The sequence below is a fragment of the Carassius gibelio genome, chromosome B14 (assembly GCF_023724105.1).
Source record: "Carassius gibelio isolate Cgi1373 ecotype wild population from Czech Republic chromosome B14, carGib1.2-hapl.c, whole genome shotgun sequence".
NCBI classification, from domain to species: Eukaryota; Metazoa; Chordata; class Actinopteri; order Cypriniformes; family Cyprinidae; genus Carassius; species Carassius gibelio.
This window is the reverse complement of record NC_068409.1, coordinates 10531673-10552437: the sequence shown is the minus strand read 5'-3', so window position 1 is coordinate 10552437 and position 20765 is coordinate 10531673. Positions and strand designations below refer to the sequence as shown.

The window sequence follows — 20765 nt, the reverse complement described above, 5'->3', positions numbered from 1 at the left end:
GATGACGGTCAACATGACTTTTAAATGCATCGTAATTTCTGAACCGTAAGTGCAAACTGCCAGCCACAATCTAATAGATTATTTCTGTGTAGCCCTTGATGCTGTGAATTGTGAGTTTTCAAAGAAACACCACCACTATTACAAGTGTAATATATGACGATCTTTGCATTGTGCAACTCACCCTTTCATGTTGACCTTGGTTTAAGCCGCTCACTAAACCTATCTGTAAGGAGAAAAAAAAAGCATGTAAATGTGAAATTTTAGGAAATCTACAAAAATAAAAAGAAATATATTGATAAATGTATTATATCTATAGTTCTGAACCTTATCTGTGTCACTTGTTCATCCCTATCAGTGAGTCTATCAATAATCCCTATAAGCTTCAATTGCAGTGCTTTAATTATAGAAAGGTGACTAAAACTGTCATGAAACAGAAGTTGTGAAACTTTTTTCCCTAGGCGTAGATTACAAGATTACAAGGTTATATGAATTCTCAGATGACACACTGCAGACATTGTTTTTTCATTCACAATTTTAACTGGTCAGTGGTTTTAGTCACCAGCTTTCTGAAACACTTTTAATATTTTTAATATTTGCTTGACCGATAGACAGATATAAAGGGTAACCAACAGAAATAATGTATTAAAAAGTGATTAAATACTGACTGTAACAATATTCCAGACCATCAGTGAGGCTCTATCTGGAAGTAAAAGAGTAAAACATGCAGACAAAATAAAATAGTTAAGTGAATTTCATTATACAAGTGTAATAACCAGTGCTTGAAGAGGGAGAAGTGCCGATGAACATGACGTTACTAAAATCATTTCAAATCACGCGTCACTTTAAGCGCTGGTCCTAATGAATCGGTTTCTAAATTCAGAATTTTCTGAATTGTATTTTTAATCTATTAAAAAATATGGCATTATATTATTAATGCCACACACACACACACACACAAACACACACAATTTATATATAAAAACACACATACACACACACACATACTGCACGTACACATAAACATACATATAGCGCATTATGCACATTGACATGTTTTTCATGTGATTTTACATAGGAAAATTAAATTTACAGTCTATTTCTTTCATTCAAATTTTTAAACTGTATTTCAAAATTACGTGAAAAAACTGTAAAATTCCGTAAAATAGCAGTTTTTTTTTTTTTAAGTGTAATGTACAGTGTTTGAACAATAATGTTTTTTGAACATAAAAGCATGTCACCATATTCTGTTACACCAAATAATGATCTTTAAAAAAAGTATCATATGACACCTTTGAATGCAGTCTTTCTTTATGGCTCACGTGTTTTATAGCCTAAAATGTATAATGCTTTTTATTGCTGTATAATGGACTAAAACCAAATATCACAGGAACAAGATATTCAAGAATGTTTTGCTTGTATGTGTGGAAATTAAGTAACAATCATTTATTAATTAAACAATCTGCATGGGTTCTTTAAGAAATAGCTCTTACATATACATACATACATACATACATACATACATACACACATATATATATATATATATATATATATATATATATATATATACAAAAACATAGCCTATATATATATATATATATATATATATATATATATATATATATATATATATATATATATATATATATATATATATATATATATATATATATATATATATATACAAAAATATAGCCTATATATATATATATATATATATATATATATATATATATATATATATTCACAATTTCTAAGTGAAGCTTTGTAGGGGGAAAAAGTATATATATATATATATATATATATATATATATATATATATATATATATATATATATATATATATATATATCCCATTTTGTTTCTTGTTAAGAAAAGTTAAAAGAACTCTGCTTTAAATGGTACTTTATTTGCTGTGCTAATGTAATTAATTAAAGGTTAAGTGTAAATGATTAAGACTGTTAGTAGTGCTTATGACAAGCATCACTATTACTATTGCCCAAAACATCTGTTTTTCAGGAAAAAAGAACTAAAAATACAGTTGAAATTTGCAAAAGAGTGCAATCTTTCTTACCTCATTCTTTCTATGACTCAAACATTCATCATAATTCATGATTACCATGAACGCCCCCCCTCTCTCTCTGGCTCCTCCCTAAACACTTTTCCTGTGCAGTTAAATATGTCCCAACAGCATCTCAGCATCTCATTCAGGCAGCGTGTTTGCCTTGTGCTCCAGTGATGAAGGTTGTTGTGTTGCTCCTCTCCCTCACGGTGTGTCTGAAGTCTTCCTGTGTCCTGGCGAAGACTCTGGAGTTCTTCATCGCAGCAGTGGAAACTAAGTGGGAATATGTGTTTACAGACACAACAGATCCTACTGCAAACCAGAGGTGGGCACATTTATTATTATGCACACACATGCTTTTCAATTATTGCTACCCATAAAGATTTATTATATACACTTTTTATGTCTTTTATTATACAAATGTTGCTAGTGTTCTCAAAATACCACTGTGTTCAAACAGTAAGTGTTTTATCAGAGTAAATGGGAATCTGACCATCAAGCATAATGTCATCAGTTAGTAATTATTGAAAGAAAACAGCTTTGAGAAAGTGTTTGATCTTTTCATTAGTTGGCATGGACTCAGTCCAGCGACCCTTAAAGACAAAAAGCTTTTAGGGCTGTCCAAATTTCAATTATGCTTCCAAGTTGTATAGTTAAACAGAGCATAACAAATTTGAGCATAGTTTGCACTTAGACACAGTCAATGTCATTCATAATTTGATTGATTTTTTTGTGAACAGAAGCCTGCCTGTTACTTATTTATAAATAATATAGTGTAGTGATTTTCAGTTTATGAATAGTGAATATGTGGTCAGAACAAACATGCTTTGATTTGGTGTTTTTAAGAACAGAGCGTAATAACAGCTCACATTAGTGTGAAACCACAGCAGATCATTTGCTGAATATGCATACTTCTTGCAACCATTATAATCCTTTATAAGACAAAATGTTCTAAGTTGGTACAAAAATTTTGAAATACATTGTCGGGTATAATTATTAAAGGAATAGTTCACCCAAAATGAAAATTTGCTGAACATTTTCTCACCCTCAGGCCATTTAAGATCTAGAGTAGTTTGTTTATTCTTCAGATGTGGAGAAATGTATCATTACCACAACAATGGATACTCTAAAGTGAATGGGTGCCATCAGAATGGGAGTCCAAACAGCTGATAAAAACATCCAAATAATATGGAAGTATTACATCCGACTAGCCGATCAATTAATGTCCTGTGAAGTCAAAAGCTGTGCGTTTGATGTTTTTAACTTCAAATCACCACTTCCAAAATGTTATAAATTAATGCAAAGAGTCACAATAACTCACAAATACATCACAACAATCCACAAATGTGGATTATTGTTGTTTTTATCATCTGTTTGGACTCTCATTCTGACGGCACCCATTCACTGCAGAGGATCCATTGTTGAGCAACTGATGCAATGCTACGTTTCTCCAAATCTGTTCTGATTAAGAAATAAACTTGTCTATATTGTGAATGGGCTGAGTATGAATATATTTGTGTGTGAACTATTTTTTTTTTTCAATATTAAGCAATGATATGAAAACTCTAGTGGAAGTTGTGTTGTATTATGTTTCATTGCACTGTTTTGCAAATATGTCTAGTGACAGCAAAATTATTCCTAACAGGAAATTAGCATCTGGTGTCCAGAAATACATCAAGGCTGTATATACAGAATACACTGATGCTACTTTTACAACACCGAAGTCAAAACCTCCATGGGCTGGTCAGTATAGGTGTTGAAATCTCAGCTTCTTAGGAAAAAAACATGAAGTTTAGAAATGAATAAATAGAATATTAAATGATCTGTTTCAGGTATTCAAGGCCCGACTATCAGAACAGTGGTGAACGACAGGGTTGTGGTGCACTTCAAAAACTTTGCATCACAATCTTACAGTATTTCTCCAATCGGCATTCAGTACTGGAAACAATCGGAAGGTACAGTAAATCTAAAATAATTTGCATTCAATATATAAAAATAAAGGTTTACAGGCATTGATGGTTCCATGAAGAACATTTAATATCCAAGGAATCTTTCCATTGCACCAAACGTTCTTTATAATATCACAAAGTTCTAAACGTTCTAAAAGTGGTTCTTTTAAGAATTACTCAGTGTAACGTTTTGGGGAATCACACTGCTGCGAAAAACCCCTTCTGAAATGTAAACAATTTAACCCCAGACTGTCCAACTTTTACAGCATAAGACAAAATGTTTCTAGACTGAAATTGCAGCATCATTATAGGCTTGTTTTGGAATTCTGTAATGTGTTATGTAACACCGGAGATACTAATAAATTCCAGAGAACATAAAATACATGTGATTTCCCGCATAGAGTAATTTCGGGCTTACCCACCATAAAAAGCACTATTTTGAGAGATACAGCAATATCCTGATGGGTTTGAAAACCCATAATGTGTAAAGATAAACCTCAACATCCTTCTGCTTTTCGATGGCAGGCGCGGGGTACGAGGACTCCAGTTCTGTTCAGGAGCGAGCGGACGATGCAGTGCCTCCTGGTGGTTACTACAAGTACGTGTGGGACATTTCTCCCAACTCCGGGCCAACCACATCAGATCCAGACTGTCTCACCTACATCTACTCATCACAGGTGGACATCGTCCGAGACTTCAACAGCGGACTCGTCGGGACTCTTCTGATCTGTAAAACAGGTGTGATTGTTGCTTCTCTGTTGGGATTTGTACTGAAACGAGTGCACTGTATATTTGACATGTCTTTTAACATTTGACCTCTCTCAGAGGCTCTGACCGAGGAGAGACAGCGGAAGGTTCCCGAGTTCATCTTGCTTTTTGCTGTCTTCGACGAGAGTCAAAGTTGGTACCGGGAAGTTGGCCGAGCAGACAAAGTGAAGAAAACATCCAGTCCAACCCAGTACCACACCATCAATGGATACATCAACTCAACATTACCAGGTGCGATCAGCCTCAGCACACATGGTTATCATTGCTGTGTTAAGAATGAGATTTTTCACTTTAATACGGTACATTATAAAGTAGAATTTAGGTTTGATTCGAGTGAAAATAATGTCATATATTAATGTTAAAAGTATATTAAAAGGTACTAAAATGTTCATTTTCATGCTAAATATAAATGTACACAACCAAATTTTTATTTAAACATTGTTTTAATGATTTTGAAAGAAGTTTCTCATGCTCACCAAGGCTCTATTTATACAGTAATATTGTTAAATATTAATATTGTGAAATATTATTGCAATTTAAAATAGCTGTTTTTTTATTTGAATATATTTTAAAATGTAATTTATTCTTTTGATGCAAAGCTGAATTTTCAGCTAATTTCTCCAGTCTTCAGTTGTCACATGACCCTTCAGGCTCAGAAATATTACTTTTTTTTTTTTTTTTTACTGTATATAAAGCAGAAAGGCTTAAATATTACAAAATTTTGACCAATAGTGACACTTCTTTTTTTTTCATTTTGGTACATTCAAATTTTTTTAACGGATTTACTAAACAGAGCAATTAGCACAACTCCATAAAAGCATTTTGCATGTAATTTATCAACAATGCTCACATTAAAGTTCACAGACGCAACATCTCACTTCCATAATGACCAGCGCAAATAACCACCTGCTTTAAGACATGCTTTTTTTGGGGCATTCATTTCCCATGGCGTCTCTTTAGTAAATCCTGACAGTAGTTTTTAACGCCAAATGAGGGTTTGCGTTGACGCAAGCTTATAGTAAATCTGTCCCTTCATTTCCTTTTTCTGATTTTGGGGTTGACATGTTCTTTACAGGTGTAATACTCAAACATATTCTGTAATTTCTGTTTCTTCAGGTCTAACCGTGTGCCTGAAGAGTCCAGTGGTGTCCTGGCATCTTATTGGTCTTGGCTCGACCCCAGAGATCCACAGCATCCAGTTTGAAGGACACACACTTAAGGTGTTCGACCATAATCGGGTAACTGTGGCGATAACGCCCATGACCTTCACCACAGCCCTCATGAAGCCATCTGCTACCGGAAAGTTTCTGATCTCTTGTAAGATCCACTCTCATCAGACAGGTAAGACTCATACATGAACTCATACATGAAACTCTTAAACCAAAGTTTCTGCTGGAAGAGGCTTCAAAAGTTCAATATTTGTGGTGATAATGCACAAAAAGCTATAATAAGCCTATAAATCACTGATGTTAGATTTAACTCTCTTCTCTAGCTGGTATGAATGCATTCTTCACTGTTGACAACTGTCCTGAACCTGCGCTAGCCCCGATCCCAGACAAACGAAACGTCATACATAATGATGATGAGGAGGATGAAGACAACATGTTCTCCATTGTGTACAAGCAAGGAGGCCCTGTATCAGTGCTTCGATCAAGCGCCAAGGGAAGACCTAAAGTTTGGGTTCATTACATCGCTGCAGAGGAGATGGACTGGGACTATTCGTCTCAGAGCGGCGATCGGTAAGACTTTGAGTATGCCCTGAGATGACTGATGTCAAGCCGACTGAAAATAATGTTGATTTTCATGCTTCAGGACTTCATCGTCGTCAGGAGCAGGATCTGAGTGGTTCAGAAAAGGTCCTCAGCGTTTGGGTGGTGTTTATAAGAAAGTGGCTTTCGTGGAGTACACAGACAAGACCTTCACTAAGAAGAAAACCACCGGAAAAATGCTGATGGGCCCAGAGCTCAGAGGGGAAGTGGGAGACAAATTTCAGGTAGAGGATGTGGATTTAAAGGGACAGGCATTTCTTTATTTCACAGAAAATGACTGGTCGATCTTTTCCAGTGCAATCAATTGGTTCAGAAGCTTTTAAATGTAAATGTATCATAAAATTAGTTCATATGACTTGTATGAAAAATGTAATATGAAACTTGCTTGGATGAATTGATGAGTCAATAGGTCAAGATCAATAAAACACATTTAGGAAATAAATAGATAGCATTTTTCATTTCATGGAGACTTTAAAGTGTTAAACTGAGACAATTAAATTTGATTTTTATTATATATATAATATTTACATTTTCTGAAATTCACTATTTTGTATGTCTTATCAGATTGTTTTTAAAAATATGGCCAGTCGACCATTCAACATTTATCCAAATGGCCTGACCAGTGTTCAGCCGTTGAAGAACACAAACAAAGGTATGAGTCATTGCATTTCATTGAACATAAGGGAAACATTTTATACACACACACACACACCCACACAATCTTTAAAAGCATTTGCTAAATGCATACATGTATTTGTGTCCGTTTTTTTTCTATATAGTTTCAATATAATTTTTTATTTAAATTGTAGTTATTTTAGTACTTCATGGTACACAAAACAAAAATTAGAAATGCTGTCTTCGAAGTTAGCTTAAATAGAAGTTTACGTTGATATATTTCATTCATTTATTTTATTTTAACAATAATTTTTTAATGATTTTAGTTTTAGTTAATGCTAATAACCCTGGTATCAAGTTATTCTAGTCAGCTGGATACAAGTTAACTTTTAATGAATTTAATCGATTTTTATTTCTTTGTGGGTTGAAGACAAACAGGTGGACCTTCGTTCTTTGGCCGTTCCCCCAGGTGAGATAATGATGTACCTCTGGAAACTGACAGCTGAAGATGGACCCACAGAAGCTGACCCAAGATGCCTCACGCGCTTATACCAGAGTATGGTGGATCCCATTCGGGACTTGGCATCTGGGCTGGTGGGACCCCTTATCATCTGCAAATCCCAATCTCTGGACAAAAGAGGCAGAGTGGTAAGATCGGGTTCAGATCTGTTTATCTCCACCCAGACTGACTGGAAAAATGTAGCGACATTTCTGCAAAAACAATTAAACTTAGAAAGTGTAATGTCCAGTAAATGGTGCTAAAATCAAATGTTCAATGCAAAAGTGAGGAAAAAAAAAACTTTGCTGAATAAACCATGTCATTTCAGCTTGCTTCTTTAAAGGTGTTGTATGTAGGATTGACACAGAGTGGTTAAACTAGGTATTGCAGTCCAAATTCAAAATATTTTAGAGGGTTTTTTTCACCTAGCCCCTCCTCCTCAGTCCTTATGTACACACAGGTTGCCAGATTGACCAGATCTGCCAACTGGCAACCTGGAGTGCCAAAATACATTTGGATAAACGAGTGGGCGGGTTTCAAAAACCGAAACAGAGACCGGCATTCTAACCCAGAACGCACATTTTCAAAGGAGAACATAGCATTGTTTTACAGATAAACAAGTATGTTAACTTAGCATGTTGCTTTTGGAATTTTATGCTTTAGTAGAGCCAAAATCTTACATACAGCACCTTTAAGTCTTTGAGTTTATTTGCCGTGACTCGTGTTTCACGGGACTCGTACTTGAGCACTTCGCATCACAAGTGTAACAGGTGCTCTACCAAGCAAGTTTACCATTGCAGACAAAGCCAAACATAGTGAGCTGGCTATGTGATGTAAACAAGAAAATGTTTTAGTTTACAAATTAACCAATATGATAAAAGTGTTATAACATAGTACTGTGCAAGGAACTGTGTGAAAATAAGCCTTTATTACTAAATTATCTGCCCTTAATCATAATTTGTATGAAAAATAATAAAACTTGTTGGTGTTTTATTGCCTATAGTATACATTTCAGGAGTAAATCGTAAATTGCATGCATGTAGATTTATTTAAAATGTATGTAGAGGCACTCCTTTGCATTGAGCCTACAGTATGTTGGTTTATCAGATGGATGGAAATGATTAATGATATGTTTTCACAGTTAACTTCAGATAAAGAGAAGAAGCTCTTGTTCACCGTGTTTGATGAAAACAGAAGCTGGTACTTTGAGGAGAACCTGAAAAAAAATAGTGAAGACCCAACTAAGATTGACCGCAATGATCCAGATTTCTACAGTTCAAATGTCATGCACAGTGGGTGTTGTTTTTTTTTAGTCTCTGGATGTAAATTATTGAATAACGTGAGATTGCTTTGTGTATTTGTATTACTTAAAAACTGGATTGATCTCCATTTTCCATGAGTTAAATTGCAGATATTTTGAGTTTCTCTCTGTGTTTCAGCTGTTAACGGGTTCATGTTCAACAACCTACAATTCAGGATGTGTGTTGGCGATGTCATACTGTGGCATGTGGCAAGCATTGGCATGCAAAACAACTTCCTGTCAGTCTACTTCACAGGAAACACATTTGAGAGGGATAAAACATATGGCACTGTCCTCACACTCTTCCCAATGACTGGAGACACAGTCACCACTGAAGTGGAGATGCTAGGTAAGAGTATCAAGAGATTGATCCGCTGGAGCGGATGCTTTGAAAAATAAGATGGTTCGATGAAGGGTTATTATCATTAAAAAAATCCAAAATTAAAACCGTTAAAAACTAAATTAGCATGACCTAAAATAATAAAATAAAATATAATAACATTTGTTTGAGTTATTTGCAAAATGTTATGTTATTTCCTATTATATAAAAGCTAACATAATAGTTTTGTGAAATTTCTATAATATTTTACAATGTTAATATCTTTACAGTATTCATAATCAAATAAATGCAGTGTAAGTGGGAATAGACTTCAAAAGACATTTAAAAATGTAGAATTATTTAATATAGTAAGTAGTGTGTTTAAAAAAACATCAAAATTAATAAAACGTAAAGTAAAATTCAAATTAAAAATGAAAATATAAAAACTAATTAACGTAAAAATACTATTATATAACTATTGACAGTATAACCTTCTGTAGAGCTGCGTAACTTTTCGTAAATTGATTAATTCTGCCATATTAAGTTATTTTTCCTGTTCATTAATGTAAAGCTGCACTGAAACAATATATATTGTATACATGGAAAAAAAAATGCCGTTTAGGGCGGATCAAGTCATCAATGAAAGATTAGGAAGACGAATATAAGAATCGTTCATAATTAAACCAGGAACCTGTTTTGATACCATTTTCATAAGTTTGATATTTGAACTTTGTAGGTGAATGGGAGGTGAGCGCATTTGACCCGTCTCTGAAACAACGAGGCATGAGTGTTCGCTACACGGTTGTTAACTGTGAAAGAGTCCTACCTGTGGTGGACAACGAAGACTACGATGAAGAATTTAATGAATTCATTGAACAGAATTTCCCGATTCCACGAGGCACAAAGGAAAAGAACCGCACTATCGCTGTTCGTGTGTGCCGAAACAGAACTGTGACAGACTCTGCGATTGGACGAGAAAACATGAGCTCAGACACTGAGAGACAAAACAGAACTCATGTGTGTGAGATAAGATATGTTCCCGTGAATTGGGAAAAAGATCTGGATGCGTTATCACAGGGCGGTATTCCACAAGATATTTTGGATCAACTGGACGGGGAGATGAGCAGAAATTCATTGGAACGTCAAAAAAGGTCCCACCATGAATCTGAGCCTTACAGAAGTAGGTCAAACGTGATTGATCCAACGGTATCAAATACAGCAGAAAACAAGCCATTTACAGGAGGACACCAAAACATGAACAATGCAAACATACAGCTGAATAAAACCCATTCAACAAATGACCTATTCCGAAAATTACTTTTTAAAGATAAAAACCAATTGAATAACCAACTTCAAAATGACTCTACGGAAGATAGATCAGAGAAAGTGAGGAATGTGGAGCTGAGGAGCGCCAGCAAAGACAAAACAAACAAAGTGGATTCCACAGTCCAGAGCAACAATGACGTTCTGAAAGACTCTGGAAGTTCTGATCTAAAGCAGGACAAGCTGGAGGAAAATTTGAATCTTCACGGCTATGAGCACAAAGATCCAAAGAAGCTCCAACCAGGTTTGGAATCGGTTTTGGAGCCAGAGTTAAATTCATCAGATAACCAGACCTATGGGAGGAGATCCCTGGCAAGTGACTATGATGATTATGGCGATGAAGGAAGTGTTATTGGATCGGAGCATCATGTTGAAGATAATGTCGGCATAAGATCCACAGAATCAAGGTTCAGAAGTTACTATATCGCAGCAGAGGAGATCATGTGGGATTATGGGATCAATAAACCAGCTCAACTCATCAAACCAAGGTAAAAAAACATTCTGATGAGACACAAACGTATTTTGGTAATTTTCGTGGATAATTCTAAAGAATTCATAATGTTTCAAATTGTAAATATTACTAAGTATTATACCTTTCATTTATAAGTGCCTTTCAATTCACTCAAGGACACCTTACAGCAAAATCACTGAAATACAAATAGCATAAACACAACACAAATAGTAAACACAAACTTATAAATTAAACAATTGATTCTAAAAAAATATGTTTTAATCTGAGTTTTAAAATTGGAAATAGAATCCAGTTGGTGAACATGCAATAGCAAGGATGCTAGCTCCAAGAGAATATAAGATATTGTATAAAATCAAATTCTTGGTGGTGTCGGACTGAATCAGATCTTTTTTGTTTAGTTGTATATAGTTAGTTAGTTTTATCTTGAAGAGCAAAAATGCCTTAGAATGCTTTTTTTATAGAAATGTCATCAACACATTTAGCAAAAAATTCTCAAATATTTCTAATCACACAAATATAATATGAAATTATATATATGAATGTTAAACATTTTATAAAATCTCAATTTTGGTGGTGTTCGATTGGATCAAATCTATTTAGATTTTAAGATTAAAAATAAAAAATTAAGCCTAAAACCAGCCTCAAAGGCTTGGTTAATTGTACTTGCACTAAATATTTCATGTGTTCACAGAGAAGTGCGGATGGGAATGAGAAAATATTTCCCAGCCTATAAAAAAGTGGTTTTCAGAGCCTACCAGGACAGAGATTTCAAGAATCCAATCAAACGAGGAGAACTGGACGAGCACCTCGGCATTATGGGTCCTGTGCTGAAGGCAGAAATCAATGATGTTCTAACTGTAAGTTTCTTCATTAATAGGCGCTATTAAAAGGAGCCTTTTAAGTTAACTGAATATTGTATTCTTAGGTGCAGTCACATTTGCTGTTATTTGGATGAATTTTCATTGAAGAAATCCAGTCGTTTCAGTAGAAATTCAAAGATTTTTCCACACAGATTGCAACCGGTTCAAGCTGGTTCAACCTAATTTGTTGCACAGACCAAAAGAAAGCTGTTTTGTAAAGTGACTTCTGTATGAGCTGTGTTTCATACGGTGCTACATCAGCGACAAGAGAAAACTGTCCTTGAAATTTAACCTCCAAACCTCCTACTCTAGCTTAAGTCCTAATCTAACATTTGAATAAATGTGGCATTGCATACTACGAATATTATTGGCTGGCTCCGTGACAAATTGCTTATGCGGCTCTATTGTAAGTTGCTTTGTATAAAAGCATCTGCTGAAGGTATAATTGTGACAACACTTTTGTCATTGCACAAGCTAATTTCTTGCATTTCTTTTCCCACAAGGTGGTTTTCAAGAACCTGGCATCCAGACCGTACTCTTTCCACTTGCATGGGGTGTACGATAAGATGCAGGGGAGTTTTAGCCCTGGAACGGGCCCAGAAGGCACCAAGGCCGAGGGAGTACCAGGTGATCCCGTTCCTCCAGGGCAGGAGAGGGTTTACAACTGGAGAGTCTCCAGACGACAAGGTCCCTCAGCATCAGAGTTTGATTGCAAGGCTGGAGCCTACTACTCCAACGTCAACATGGTAAATCAATATGCAACACATTAATCAAAATAAGGTTGAAGCACAAACATTTGACGTTTTCATGTTGTCTTCAATCCTATAAAGCCTCCTCATCATATTTGATATTCATATTTCTAAGGCCTCTAAATGATCAAAACTTTACTGAAAAACCTGTTGCACACAATCTACTTCATGTACTTTGTCATCTGATTGATAGTTTATACTTTTTTAGCAAGTAAAAGGCTTTTCTTTTATATATATATATATATATATATATATATATATATATATATATATATATATATATATGTAAAAACATATGGTTCATGTTTGCTGTGAAATCAGATTTTTCTAAAGTAAATGTAAGTGTAAATGTGTTTTTCAAAGTTTTTCAAGATGGACACTTACTACTTACTTGATTATCCATGCATCATTTTTTAGAAAAATCAATATGAGAGTATAAATTAAAAATGTATGCATTTAGCAGACGCTTTTATCCAAAGCGACTTACAGTGCATTCAGGTTATCAATTTTTACATATCATGTGTTCCCGGGGAATCGAACCCATAACCTTGCACTTGATAGTGCAGTGTACTACCAATTGAGCTACAGGAAAAGAGAGAGAACTCCATATTCTCACTACATATGAACCATAAAAGCATGATCAAATGACGCTCAACTAAAAATTCAGTCACTTCGGATAGTCACTTCGGATAAAAGCGTCTGCCAAACATATAAATAACTTCTGTATTCCTCCTGCATTCAACAGGAGAAGGACATAAACTCTGGTCTGATCGGTCCGGTGCTCATCTGTCGTCCTGGTACCCTTCGTCCACACGTCTTGCTTCAGCCCGAAGTGACAGATTTCTTCCTTCTCTTCACCACTTTTGATGAAAGAAAGAGCTGGTACCTTGACTACAACACCAAGAGGTTTTGCACCCCTCTCTGCCAGGCCAAAGAAAATGACCCATGGTTCGAGATGAGCAACAAGTTTGCGGGTACATTTTTAGAATTTATGATTAACATTGCATTCATCTCTTACGAGACAACCAGTCAGATCTCTTTCTTTGTCTCAAAAAAGACAAATGTTTCTATGACAATGCTAATAAAACCAAACAGACATGAGTGTTTGTGCTTGTTATTGTGATACTTACGTAATTTGGTGGTTAAATTACACACACACAAACACTTTTCTATTACTTTTCCTTAGTACAAGAAACAGGACATATAATGTAACATACTGAACTAATTTAGCTTACTGCCAATGTTCCAAACACACAGTTTTTCCAAATACAAACAAAAAGTTTGGAATTTCATTGACTCAGGGCAACACATCTATCTATATTTAGATTTATGCATTTGTTTTCTGATTTTATCCAAAACAACGTACAATGCATTCAAGACATATATATATATATAATTTTTTTTTTTTTTTGCACAATACCTGGGAACTGAACCTATGACCTTGGCATATTAGGAAATGTATTAATAGCCATAATTATTGTGTTGTATTTCTTGATGCTTTTAGCTATTAATGGCTATGTGTCAGAGACGCTTCCTGGCCTGATAGTGGAACAGTACCGGACGGCTCGCTGGCACCTCCTCAACGTTGGGAGTCAAGGCGAGTTTCACGCCGTACACTTCCACGGACTGCCGTTCGGAGTCAGAAAAGATCAGGAACACCGTATGGGAGTTTTCAATCTCTATCCCGGTAAACTACAAACAAATACATAAATCTTTTACCCAACACCCTACTTGTCTTTTAGGTTTATATATATATATATAGTATATACAGTGTATAATGACAATTCTGTCTCATTTGGCAGGGGTTTTTGGGACGGTGGAGTTGAGGCCAACCATCACAGGCACCTGGTTAGTGGAGTGCACTATAGGAGAACATCAGATGGCAGGCATGAGGGCTAAGTTGCTGGTCTACAACCCACGTAAGAGCTTTAACTCTATCCTCTATGGGAAGACCTTTCTTGGCATCCTGCAGTCATGTTTTGAGTTACTAATAGTCCTCAAATTGACGGATTTTGTTTTAAAGGGTGCATTCAGCCATTGGGAATGCAGTCGAAATGGATTGACAATAAACAAATAACAGCCTCTGGCCACTCTGGTAAGAGACAGGGATATTTTAGCAGTGTCATTGATATACTATTATAGTTTTTGTTATTATGTTGAATTAGTTTTTATTTTCATCATTACTCCAGGCTTCACTGTCACATAATCATTCAATATACTGATTTGCAATAGCAAAATAAAGAATAAAAAATAATGCAATAATAAAACGGGTGCAAATTCCATAGAAAATCCATAGCACTTTTTTTTACTTTAGCTACAGATTAGCTAGTGTTTTTAATAAAATGTTTTCACATTGATTGAACTGTTGAAATCCCATTTCTCTTCCAGGTGACTGGAAGCCAAGTTTAGCCAGACTTGAGTTATCTGGCTCTATTAATGCCTGGATGGGCAGCGGCACAGACTCCTGGCTCCAGGTAAAAGAAATCTTTTGTTTGCAGATGTAACATGCTTTCCTTTGGCTCATTTTTAAGGAACTGTGCTAAATGTTTACTCGGTCATGGACCTTGATGGCTTACATTTAAATTTAAAAATAATACTTTACAATTTATTTGCGGCCCATATCTCACAATGTGTCACGTACAAAAGTGACTCTTTGCTCCACAGTCAGCAAGTCATGAAAAATAATATTTTCATTGTCTGCAAGACAAAGTGGGAAATACTTTTAAAAACTATAAATAGGTTTGTGCGGTAGATTTTATTGAATCATTGCTTCAATAGTGTAATAGTAGGATGCAGGATATAAAACAATTCACTATTTTTAGCAGGGTTCATATGATAGTGGGTTTCCTGGAAAAGTTCTAGGCATTTATAAAATCTTAACACTGAAAAGTAATTAAATTTTTTTTGAAGCAGATGTTATTTTTTAGCAATGCACAACTTACTATCCCATTGTTTTAAACTGTTTTAGTAAACAAGCACAAATTCACTGTTATATAACAGAATGAGACAACTTTCCATATCTATTCTGTTTGTGTGTTGTGTTAGGTGGATCTGCTGAGGCCCATGCTTCTTCATGGCATTCAGACTCAGGGTGCGAAGACCTCGATGGGTCTGAGCGAGTATTTCACCATCCTGTACACCGTCAGTTACAGCATCGACCAGGAGAACTGGACTACCTACCGAGGAAACAGTACCAAGTCATCTTACGTCAGTACAAACATCTGCATTAGCATTTTTCCTCCCAGAAGTTCTCTTATAATGTTTCTTTCACTGTTATTTAGTGTTAGCATAATGACCATCTCCACCCTCACCTTTTTTACCTCTATTTTATTAAAAATTATGATGTCAACCCCCCCCCCCCCCCCCATTCAGTATTATTATTATTTATTTATTTTTACAGTTTCTTGATTTACTTTTAATGGTTTCATTAAATATTAATAATCAAAAGCACCTCTAATTGATTTTATTTTACAAATATATATATATTTTTCTTTCTTTTTTACAGAAATTGTGTGTTGTGAATTAAATTTTTTCTGCTAAATACATTCTATAAAAAAAAAAATCTTATTATGTTTTATTAATAATTCCTACAAATTATGCTCCTACAAATGATGTTTCCAGTGAAAGTGATTTGCTTCGATTTCTAAAAAAGTGCTATCCTGATTTCAAATGTGACTATTTTTGTATCTTTTACATTCTGTTTCCGTATTATTCACATCTGTTTTCTTGTTACATTTTTAATCTTATCAGACCTTCAATGGAAACATGGACGGTTCCAGAATAAAGGAGAACTTGTTTTCTCCACCTATTGTGGGTCGCTACATACGAATTCACCCAGTGACCTTTCAGAAGCAGCCCACACTGAGGATTGAGCTGCTGGGATGTGACCTTAACAGTGAGTTAACACACACTGATTGATTACAGCACTTTCTAACTAAAAACTGAAGGAAGAGATAAAGACACTAAAGAAAAGAAAACCTGTACACTGCATCAACACTATATTCAAACGACAAGACTGTCACATTTCTGCTTTGTCTGTGTATGCCATTTTTTATCAGTATCGGCGAATTAAAAATGTAAATCTGAAAGCTCTGGATGTTTTTGTTAGTTCATGAGCGTCTGTCATCCTGTTGTAGCATCAGAAAGATCAGCTTTCTACTTTCATTCAAGTTTCAAAGCTTTCTAACTACAGCATTCCTGGTTTACTCTTAATTTTCAACACCTTTCTCATTCAGGCACCAATGGCAATCTCCAAAGCTTCATTTTCGGAGAAAAGTTGGAGTCAAAAAGTTTATTTTGATAGAGAGAGCTGCACATTTAGATACGCTTCTCCAAAAAAAAAAGACCAGGGTTATAGTTAACTAAAACTAAAACCATAAGAAAAACATTTTTGTCATTTGAAATATAAAACTTACAAATAATTTATTTGGTCACACTGTAGTATAACGTCCAATTCCAGCTATTAACAAACCACAAACTTCGACGTTTGTCTTAATAAACTCTTAATTTTCTGCTTATTAATAGTTAAGGTAGTTGTTAAGTTTAGGATTAGGGATGTAGAATAGACTCATACAGAATATGTGATTTTTAGTACTAATTAACAGCCAATATGTTAATTATAGTCAAACTACTAAGCCACTAGTTAATAGTGTGAATTGTTATTAAATATTTTATCAAACTTATTTTATCTATCGTAATATTTGGGAAGGCAATATTTACCATTTTGATTTATTTCAACTTGATGTACTAAAACGAACAAAACTGAACTGCATTTATACATTATTTAGTACTGGCTAAAGTACATTTAGATATACGTATGTCGTCATAGTACATCAGACTATATTTGAGTCAGACTTTGAGGAAAAAAAGCTTTAATGAAAATTAAAATAAGAATGGCAGTAAGATCACCGCTTCAAACAAATGAACGCATGTTTGCTTGTGTGTTTGTCAGGTTGCTCTATGCCGCTGGGAATGGAGCGCAGGTTGATTCCCAACAGCAGCATCAGTGCCTCCTCGTCCTTAAACAACTGGTTACTGTCCTGGGGTCCCGAACTCGCCAGACTCCACCAGGAGGGGCGAGCAAATGCATGGAGACCCAAGGTATCTGTCCACCCATCCATCCATCTACTTATCTATCTATCTGTCTATCTATCTGTCTGTCTGTCTGTTCAATCACTGTGTTGATCTTAGAGAGAGCGAAAGTGAATTTTCTTTCTACACTGTGTCTGTTTTATAAGCCCATTGTGAGTGTTTCCTCTATCCTGTCTGACTGTGTGAAAGTGAGGCGATCCCTCCATTGTCTCCATCTCTCTACGGTTTTTAAGTTATCGCTCTTTCTACTTCCTCTTTGAGCTGCACAGAGAGCCAAGCGCTGTCAGTCAGGTGGATTTACGAGTTCATTCGAGTGATTTAGAGCGCAGCTCCTTTCCTCGTGGAATTCTGTCCTGCATAATAACTTTCAATTTATACCTGCAGAAATCAGTGCAAAGTGAAGTGTCTTTAAAAAAAAACACAATATGCTTAGAAATGATAAGTCATGAGGACGCTGTTAGAACTATTATCCATTTGTTGGTAGATTTATCGACATTCATTGTGCACTTGGGTGTTTGTTTTGTTAAACTGATCATATTATATTTTGTCTCTCCCCTTTCTTCGTCTCTGGTTCTGCAGACTAATAACCCTCATGAGTGGATACAGGTGGACTTTCTCTCTGTGAAGAGAGTGACCGGGGTGGTCACACAGGGGGCCCGATCTGTCCTGAAACCAATGGTAGTCACTGAATTTACCGTCTCTATTAGCAATGACGGTCACAAATGGTCCAGTGTGAAGGAGCAGGGCACAGACCGTGAAAAGGTACTGCTGTTTTTGTGTGTATTGAATGATACCAAACAGAGTAGTAATTTCGAGTTGTATTTCGCTCAAAAATAACAAAACCTAACTTTTCCATAAAGGAAGTAAAGGTTTAATTAAGTATTATTATTATTTTTTTGCATTATAGCATTATTTTCTTAATAACGATGCACATTTCCCCATAAAATTTAAATGTATGTGCATTTTTATGTACATGTAAAATAAGAAAATGAATGGAGGATTGGCTGGAGACCAAATGAACTGCCAATTATTATTGACTGCTTAAATACATTAGCCAACAAAAAAAAACAAAACAAGTGATAGCCCTAAGATAGGTTTCATGTGATCATACGAATTAAATAATAATCAATATGATTCTTTATGTCTTTCTGTTGATTTTGGGGTGAAATATGACCTGAACATGTTCTTAATGTGTTTGATGAGAGTCATTTATTCATGCCTATGGTGTTTTGTTTCTTTTTCATCTTGATGTAGATCTTCGAAGGAAACAGCGATCATGATGAAGAGGCGCTGAACGTGTTTGATCCTCCCCTGTTCGCTCGCTTTATACGGATTCACCCGAAAGGCTGGGTCAACGATATTGCCCTGCGGCTGGAGTTTTTGGGCTGTGACACTCAACAAACCCTTTGAGAGAAAGTGAGATCCATCCATTGTGGTTGAAAGACACAGTTTTTGATAACGGCTCTGTTCCAAACTATACGTTTGCATCGTAGTATGTGACTGATCTGCTATATCGAGAGGTTTTCGAGGGGTTTTGTGCACTTGTCAGCTGGGAGACTGCCTATGACGCCTAAAAATGCTGTCTAGCTAGGCAGCCCACTTTGGCTTTGAACAGAGCCCACATAAGCACTACATAGGTTTATCTCTAGAACAGGTTTTTGTCATGTGATATGATGATTTGTGCGTTTTGAATCTTGTTGGTTGTGTGTTATAAGTGTTCTGATCTGTACGCTGCTCATTTTACTGTCTGCTTTTGAGACATTATAATTATTATTGTTATAGGAAATAAACTACCAGTATCTATTTTTCTAATAAATGTACCCTTTGCGTATCAAAACTTACAGAAGATTGTTTGGTTATTAGATGTTTGTATATTCTGGTCTGTAATAACTACTGAATCTGCCATGTTCTGTACTTTTGTGTTTTGCACTGTGAAACAGGAGGGAGATTATTATTTTAATGTTTTTCTTTTTCAAATATTTAAAGTTTAATTGTGGAAATAAAAAGACTATGAAAATGCCTTGATTTCCCCAGCGTCTTTGTGCTTTGTGTTTCTTGGACAAATATTATTCTTTCACAGACTGTTTTCTTCCCTTTTGGTGTATTGCCAGTAAAAATCAGTAAATCTGTTTTCAATACCTGGAGTACAGAATTCTTCTTCTTATTTATGACTATAATATCGGCTTCTTCATCAAAACACATTTATGCACACGCACACACAAAGTCTGTATAAAATGTGAAATTACTGGTGATGCCAATTAATGAAATGTGCACGCGGAAAGACAATGAACAGAGAAGCAAACAGACTTTCAGGCGATGGGTGGAATGAAGAGGTCCACAGGAATACGATAACATTTCCATGTTCTGGCCGAGATAAAAATGGAGCGTACTATCAGTTCCTGTTTGACAGGAAGTGCTCTGGGGATGTGTTTAGCTTGGAGGGACAATGAAGGCCTGGCTCTGAAAGAAGTTGGTGACCTATTGTCTCACCTGTTATCTCATCAAAGACAAACACTGCTGCTGAGGAACAAACACACGACTGGACGCGACTTCACTAACTTTCATTTCTTTCATTAGGTCATTACAAAACATTACTGCATCATGCTGAACAGATCTCTCATATACATGCTATGTCAACCATTTTTTCTGTTCAAATATGAATTTAGTTTATTTTATTGTTTCTTTATTGTTTATATTACATAACATCATAGTGATGCTTTTTATTTTGTTCGAAAAGTTCAAATCAACCATTTGTAAAGCTGGGTTATCTCTCAGTTTAAAAGTATCTATATATTTATTTATTTTTCAATTGGCCTATATATTTAAATATTTTTTTTTAAATGCTGGTTATATTATATTATATTATAGTCTCTTGTTATCGCATAGAATTATTCTAGTTGATTGGATGTGTTTCTCACTCATAATAATAATAATAATAATAATAATAATAATAATAATAATAATGAATTAATAAAATATAGTAGAAATA

The 20765-nt window shown here is 35.2% G+C and overlaps 1 protein-coding gene across 1 annotated transcript; it reads left to right on the top strand.

The window, feature by feature from the left end:
* The first annotated feature begins 2190 nt into the window (after positions 1-2190).
* On the top strand, positions 2191-19796 carry f8 (coagulation factor VIII, procoagulant component). The gene is made up of 25 exons (XM_052574798.1): positions 2191-2387; positions 3708-3805; positions 3895-4017; positions 4537-4749; positions 4837-5010; positions 5896-6120; positions 6272-6518; positions 6592-6772; positions 7113-7200; positions 7594-7811; positions 8804-8954; positions 9102-9311; positions 10018-11092; positions 11768-11933; positions 12440-12682; positions 13431-13659; positions 14190-14372; positions 14488-14604; positions 14709-14780; positions 15074-15159; positions 15731-15892; positions 16436-16580; positions 17637-17785; positions 18356-18538; positions 19031-19796. The coding sequence occupies exons 1-25, from the start codon at positions 2239-2241 to the stop codon at positions 19184-19186; spliced, it is 5043 nt and encodes a 1680-aa protein (XP_052430758.1). The 5' UTR covers positions 2191-2238; the 3' UTR covers positions 19187-19796.
* The last annotated feature ends 969 nt before the right edge of the window (positions 19797-20765 follow it).

Coding starts and splice junctions, on each gene's coding strand:
- f8 (XM_052574798.1), top strand. CDS start 2,239: ATGAAGGTTGTTGTGTTGCTCCTCTCCCTCACGGTGTGTCTGAAGTCT. Junction 6,519..6,591: donor TCGTCTCAGAGCGGCGATCG/GTAAGACTTTGA, acceptor TTCATGCTTCAG/GACTTCATCGTCGTCAGGAG. Junction 13,660..14,189: donor GATGAGCAACAAGTTTGCGG/GTACATTTTTAG, acceptor TGATGCTTTTAG/CTATTAATGGCTATGTGTCA.